At 41.6% G+C, this 7,776-nt stretch overlaps 1 protein-coding gene across 1 annotated transcript in view; it reads right to left on the bottom strand.

Moving 5' to 3' along the window:
• arhgap36 (Rho GTPase activating protein 36) overlaps positions 1–7,291 on the bottom strand; it is a 104,253-nt gene extending 96,962 nt beyond the window's left edge. Inside the window, exon 1 of the mRNA XM_084043499.1 lies at positions 6,708–7,291. Coding sequence (XP_083899625.1) covers positions 6,708–6,797 — 90 coding nt within the window. The 5' untranslated portion in view covers positions 6,798–7,291. The remainder of the gene's footprint in view (positions 1–6,707) is intronic.
• Positions 7,292–7,776: the final 485 nt, after the last annotated feature.

The raw sequence follows: 7,776 nt of genomic DNA on the forward strand, positions 1-7,776 counted from the left end.
CTTTCCCTATATACTCACAGGCCAACACTCTGCCTGGACCGTCACAATTGCAATTTATTCTGCAATTAATTTTGCAATTTAGGCATTTGGCAGAATCAGAATCAGAATCAGAATAATAATTATTGTCACATCACAGGTTTACAGAAGTAAAAAAGTGGGTGACATTATTTTTCGTGCATATAGTTCCCATCATATTGTTATTTCCATAGAAAAAAAGAAGGGGAAGAAGAAGAGGAGGGGAGGAGGAGGAGGAGAAAAAGGTTATCTACATATTTACACAAGTACCTGAGATAAGATATAAAGGTGCGTGAGCATAGCAGCAGATGTACATGTATAGCAGACGCTCATATCCCACACGACACGGTTGCACAATTCGCCTTGGTGTGAGGAGGACAACCATCTTCACCTCTAAGTCGGCAACATGAATTAGTCCCCACTCACCTCAGCACCCCGTTCTCATCAATAACCAAATAGTTGACAGTTTAAAAGTTCTCACAGTGACACACTGGACAGTATAGACTCAGCTGCAACCCAGCTGATGCTGCGTTCTGGTGACAAAGCAACAGGCTTCTCGTCAATGGAAGCCAGCAACATGAAGCTATCAAACGTTTTGCTGGCTTCAACTTTTTTCAGTGCTCCAATGGCGCAGTGATGCCTTAATAAATCATAATATGTTTTTTGTTTCACCATTTCCACTCCCGTTCTTCTCTCTCCTCGCAATTCCTGCATCGTTCCGTACAGGCACCTGCTTCTTCAACATGTTATGTGGCCAAACTCACTCACAGGCAAAACCAACAGTGCTGCCAGGGTCATTAAGCTCTCCACAACCAACGTCACAGAACAGATGATTGATCGATTGACGTTTTTTACAGACAAAAATGCACGTAATAGCCTATTAGTACATTATGCCAAAAATATAAAACACAAAAACGCTTGACAGCTTAAGAAACAACAGGGGTACTACTGAATATATTGTACCTGCTACAACTCAACTAAATGATGGTGACTATTGTTAGGTTGATGAACTGACTATTGCTATGTTGATGAATTGAATACATACAGTAGGACCACAATGGAAACAAGTACTTCTCCAGGACTTTTTGTAGTGTTATCCTTTTAGCCATAATGTCAGACTGTACCACGCGCTGTTTACATTCCTGACTAATAAAGTATTCAATCAATCAATCAGTGGTGGAAAAAGTACTCAAATTCTTTACTTAAAGGTAAAAAATACCAATACTGCAATATAGAAATACTCTTTTACAAGTAAAAGTCCAGAATTCAAACTTTACTTGAGTAAAAGTACAAAAGTATTGACATCAAAATGTACTTAAAGTACCAAACATAAAAGTACTAAAATGTTTGAAAATAGCAGATCTACAAGCTCACAACGCGTCGCGATGCGGCGCGTTGTGAGCTTGTAGATCTGCTATTTTCAAATAGCTTATGTATAAAATAGTGGTTGATGTATGTTTTATAATATAATAATTGATAATTACAAAGTAACTGGAAACGGAAGTTTTCAAATAATTGTAGTGGAGTAAAAGTACAATATTTGCCTCTGAGATGTACAGTAGTGGAGTAGAAGTAAAAGTACTGAAAGTGGGAAAAACTCCAGTAAAGTTAGAATTCCTCAAAAGCGTACTCAAGTACAGTACTTGAGTAAATGTAATTAGTTACTTTACACCACTGCAATCAATCAATCAATCAATCAATCAATCAATCAATCAATCAATCCATCATTCAATAAATCAATCAATGGTTATAATTAGGTCCAGCTGCTTTTCAGCCAGCTCTCCATGCTCTCTATGTTAACTTGAAGTTAACAGCAGAGATAATGGACCGACACAATAAGGCCACTGCATGCATTTCAATCTCAATAGAGCAGGACATTACACGCCCACTCAGTCACCACCTTGCCCTAATGCCCCGCTCCGGGGCCTGGTACAGAACATCCGTGGTGGAAAAAAGAACACATTCTTTACTTAAAGGAGTAGTTCAACCCAAAAAATGACTTATTTTCTATCAATTGAACAACCCATGAAGCATTGAATTCATGGAGATTCTTTTTTGTTTTTGTCGCATTCCTAAGCCAATAATTTGATGAGCGACAGTCTCTCCGGTAGGAGACTCAAAGAGCCTCCTTTGAGTCTCCTATCGGATACATAATAGCGTCTCTTTCCGCCGGTCATTAAATTATTATTATTTATATAAGTAAAAGTATCAATACTGCAATGTGGAAATACTCTGTTACAAGTACAAGTCCGGAATTAAAAATGTACTTGAGTAAAAGTATTGGCATCAAAATATACCAAAAGTAAAAGTTTTCACAAGTTATAAAAAACGTATTTTGAAAATAGCCGATCTACAAGCTCACAATGCGTTGCATCACGATGCATTGAGCTATTTTCAAATGGCCGAAATGTATATACTGTAGGGCTGAAGTGGTTACTGTATGTTTTGTAATAATAATCTAAAACTACAAAGTTTTCAAATAATTGTAGTGGCGTAAAAAGTGCAACATTTGCCTCTGAGATGTAGTGGAGTAGAAGTAAAAATGTTGAAAATATTGGAAATACTCCAGTAAAGTATAAAAAACACCTCCAAATTGTGCTTAAGTACAGTACTCAAGTAAATGTACTTAGTCACTATCCACCACTGCAGAACATTGAGGTGTAGGAGGACTTGTTTTGGGAAAAGCTTGATATCCGCAGCCATGTCCAACGTAGCCACTTGAACCCTAGCAAGCCTATTCTTGGGGGGGGTGGGCATTTGCCAAAAAATAGACGATCTACAAGCTCACAACACGTCGCGTTGTAACGCGTTGTGATCTTGTAGATCGGCTATTTCTGGCAAAGAGATTTGGTGTAGACACAAAACAAGTGCAGCTGTAACTCAGGTCTGTTTTACTAAGAATAGAGGAGTTTAACAACAGGCCTCGCTGAACAGGCCCCCGAGTGTTGGATTGCTGTCTCTCTTTGTATGTTGTTATTATTATTGTTGTATTGTTGCAATTGTGTGCTATTGTGCCGTATGAACTGTTTGTCTGATATGTCCAGTGCTGCGGAAAGGAATCCCCCCCCCTTTGGGGACAATGAATGAAGTCTAAATTCTATAGTCTCTCTCTCCTCTCCTGTTACTGTAGTTTGCACTAGTTTGGGAGAGAGTGAGAGTATCGCACATTCCTCTCAGGTTTCATCAGGGTTCAGTGTGAGGTGATATAACTGAGCTGATAAAACGTAAGCGTGTGCCTAAACCTGCCTGGCACAGTATATGATATGTAGGTCCACACACCACACTTTATAGCTTTAACCGCTTAAAACCTGAGTCCGAGTTCTACAAGTGCCTTCTAGATCAGTAGTTCTCAAACTTTTACGTGTCAAGGACCCTCAAAATGATGGCCACGGACCCCCCCCATCTGAAAATGTTTTGTTTGTTTGGCCTTGGGCCTTTCCCTATTTATATTGACATTTGTATTCAGTTTCTGTTACCGCAACTTTGCTCAGTAATAAATGTACACTTTTGTGTTACCTGTGTTACTCCTTAGCCTCTAGACTCCATATAAGGTCGTAACATATAAGGTTACTTTGGTAGGACAGGAGAAATATTTTGAAGTCCATGTTCTTAGCTTCATACTGTAATCTATCTCCACTCTTTGTTCTCACAGGGAGGGTTGCTTGTTACGTTCCACTATTACAACACACAGCTTTAAGATTGACCAACAAAAAAACATCAGAGGAAACACTCCCTACAAGGAAGCAACAATAACCTCGATGACGGGAGAGCATGTGAAGAATGATGTGGTAGCCATTACTGAAGTCCCTCCACCCTGTATATATCCTGCATTAATGTATACACAAGTCCTTACATCCTGCATCCTACAGTGTTATTAAGGAGTAGGCTAGAAAGTGAAACAAAAATGGTGCTAAAAGGCACTAAAAGGTGTTCTTTGGCTCGTAATCAATTCATTAGTAATTTGGAGAGAAAGAAATACATTTGCAGAGAAAAAACACAGAGGACAACCGGGTGCTCACAGGAGGAATAATTGGATGACCGGCAGCGGTTCCGGTAGGAGACACAAAGAGTCTCCTTTGTGTCTCCTACCGGAACCGCTGCCTACCGGTCCGCTGGTCATCAAATTATTGGCTTAGGAATGTGACAAAAAACAAAAAATATCCATGAATTCAAGTCTCCATGGGGTGAGTAATCGATAGAAAAAAAGTCATTTTGGGGGTGAACTATATCTCTTTAAAGGTGTGTTGAATGTGCTTCTAGGATCAGCGGGAATATACTTAAAAAGAAAGAGGAGATCCGAGCACTCAAAAAATATGGAGGAGAGGAAGGTAGAGTTAAAACAAAGAGTTAGTTTTAAAATGCCTTAACCGGTCCAAACATGTCAGCATTTCAGTGCTCAGACCTCCTCTTTCTTTTTAAAGAAATACATTTCTTTAAACTTTTTGGGACATTTTGAAAATGTTTTCTTCTTTTACTTTTTTTTTATTTTTTTTACAAATGTGCCTATAATGACATACACAAAATAGGACACCAGGTTGAAAGTGGTTACAAAGTGCTATATAGCACCTTTGTCAAATCATGTTATTAGAACCATTAGAGGTGCCTAAACCAAGCTGAAGAACCAATAAAGATCGAACCTCTCTAAGGAACCACACAAAGGCTTAAGAGGTGCTTTGTACAGCAGCAGTGCTATAAACCACCTCAAACACCCAAAATAACCACAGCTCAACCACCAGTTTGTGTGTGTGTGTGTGTGTGTGTGTGTGTGTGTGTGTGTGTGTGTGTGTGTGTGTGTGTGTGTGTGTGTGTGTGTGTGTGTGTGTGTGTGTGTGTGTGTGTGTGTGTGTGTGTGTGTGTGTGTGTGCGCGTGCGTGCGTGGGTGCGTGTGTGCGTGCGTGTGTTGCTGCAGTGCTCTCCATTGGTGTGGTAGTGTTAGAATAAAGTAAGAGGGAATGTTTATGTTAGTCGTGTGCGATACATAATTTACAGCTGGTGTTTCGACTGATACAGTCTGCTCCAAAGTCCAGTTCAAAGTGTCAGTGAGTTCTGTGATGGTGCAATACGTCTGCAAGACATCAAAGAGCCGAAACACATGATAAGCTACAGTATAGCTGAGAGACAGAAATTACATAATTACCATGAGGAATGTCATCTTAACGTTGTTAGATGCACTGTATCTGTTCTCATGAACGCTTCAAGGCTTCAAAATCACTATAATCTCACTTGGACACATACAGTCTTCTAACCTGTGTAACCCGCACGGAAAAGGACACTAAAATTCTCTCTCATCTCCTCCTAACCACAGCCTAAATGGGAATCAGGGGAGACATTAGCCCTGAAACATGACTGTCATATCATGACAGTCATGGCTCTACTTGTTCCTGGTTTTTGAAATTTCTACATTTACAACCCGTACATCTACATAAACGTTCAGATTTCAAATATTAAGTGCTGACCCCACGGCCATGGATGTAACAAGTTAAAATGCATCTTCCGTATTGTTCAATAAAAAGCATTTTTATTTTTCATGACGCTTGCGAGAAAAGACGAGCGTCATGTGAACCATGGCTAGGGAGATAATAGACTTTTTGGTCATCAGGCATTGGCTCTGCCACTCTGCTACCCTCACCCCCCTTTGACCCCAACAGGAAACAAATACAAGAACGCTCGGCCCAAAACACGCTCGCCCCGGGTCAAATTCGGCGACCTCGGAACAGTCGCCACCAGGTATTCCTAAACGTAACCTCAGTAAAACTATGCCTCAACAAAACAAATAAAATAATAGAAGAACTGCTGGGGGCGAGCGGTCCGCGGAATAAATGGGGGAGAGCGTGTTTTGGGGGCGAGCATTCAAACCTGAGTCTCCAGCGTAGGAAAGGGACACTAAAGACAAACATCTTAACCAATTGCCTAAAAGCAGTGGTTCTCAACGTGTGGGTTCCCACATGATTGCATGACATCACATGATGACAGTAAAGTGACAATTTAAGTAATCAACAAACTATACAATAAAGACTGATCAAACATTGGCCAAATTGTCATAGAAAGAGGCAACGATTGTGCTCACAATCGTAGTAGTACTTGTAGATCAGCTATTTTCACAATATTCCTGTAGAACCGAGTCAAACTAAATGTAATGCCTCAACTCCTACAATTCCAAGTGCTTGTCAGGGTGGGATTATTTTGGGGGTCCCCAGTTCAAATATGATTATATTGAGGGGGTCCCCAGTTCAAATATGAATATTTTGGGGGGTTTGCGGCCTGATAAGGTTGAGAACCACGTACTGGCCTAAAAAGGGGAATCCACCCCCCCTTGGCAAGGGAGACATTTAGGGCTTTTGGTCATCAGGCAGAGGCTCTCTGAGTCACTCTGCTCACACACACACACACACACACACACACACACACACACACACACACACACACACACACACACACACACACACACACACACACACACACAATCTTTTCAGGACATTGCAAACTGTCTTACAAAAAGTGGAATCGGGAAACACAAATCCTGCTTGTCCCCAATTAGAGAATGGTTTGATGCAATTAGTCCCAGATTGGGAACTCTCTCTCACACGAACACGCGCGCACGCGCGCGCGCACACACACACACACACACACACACACACACACACACACACACACACACACACACACATATTGATATTGTCACTCTCACTCACCACATAGTAGAAGTGCATGTCCCGTCTCACAGCGTACTCCTCAGTCTGCATGGCTGCTGGAGATGAAGCTGAACGGCCTGTCGCATCCATCCAGTATCATACACCTCCACTGTCCTCTGTCTGTCTCCTCCTGGTGTCCTCCTGGTCTCCTGTCTGTCTCCTCCTGGTGTCCTCCTGGTCTCCTCACAGTCCTCTATCTGTCCCTTTAGGCAGTAGTCGTTTCCTCTCCCGTGCACGTGTTGTCTCTCACTCTCTCTCTGAAGAACACACTCCTCGTCAACACCAAATAAATGTGTATAAATATTATCGCCAACTACCTACTACTTAATACATCTCAAATAGGACAAAACATTATCTTCGTTTGAATTAAAAACGAGTAGCTGCACCTGCACGAACACACGCCACTAACTCTTCTCTCCGTTAGGACTATAGCGCGTCGCTACTAAAGTCCAATATAAACGGAAAGAAAACAAGGAAGACACAAAGTCCACACAGAGACATGTTGAGATGAAAAAATAGCCTGTTGTTGTTTTATTCTGTTTGGAGACGTCACTTTAAATCCGTGCAGCAAGCGATGTGGTACAACGAAAAGGCGCTCTAATGAAGAGGTTTATGTTACAGCACGCACTCCTCTCTCTCTCTCTCTCTCTCTCTCTCTCTCTCTGAGTGTGTGTGTGTATCTATCTCTCTCTCCCCCTCTCTCTCTCTCTCTCTCTCTCTCTCCCCCTCCCCCCTCTCTCTGTGTGTGTGTGTGTGTGTGTGTGTGTGTGTGTGTGTGTGTGTGTGTGTGTGTGTGTGTGTGTGTGTGTGCGTGCGTGCGTGCGTGCGTGCGCGCGCAAGCGTGCGTGTCTCTCTATCTCTCTCTCTCTGGAAATGTTAAAAAACAATTAAGTTGCTCTGTGTGGTCAGGGTCGCGTGCGTGTTGCTATCTCTCATGTCGCTAATAAAAAATGCGTCATAACTTGCCAGGTTCAATAAAGTGTGATTAAAAATAAACAAATGATAGGATAAATTATCATACTTGGAAAATGTCAAGTCAAGCTCTCTCTCTCTCTCTCTCTCTCTCTCT

Source organism: Gymnoscopelus microlampas (assembly GCF_963454915.1).
Source record: "Gymnoscopelus microlampas genome assembly, chromosome: 19".
In the NCBI taxonomy this organism is placed as follows: domain Eukaryota; kingdom Metazoa; phylum Chordata; class Actinopteri; order Myctophiformes; family Myctophidae; genus Gymnoscopelus; species Gymnoscopelus microlampas.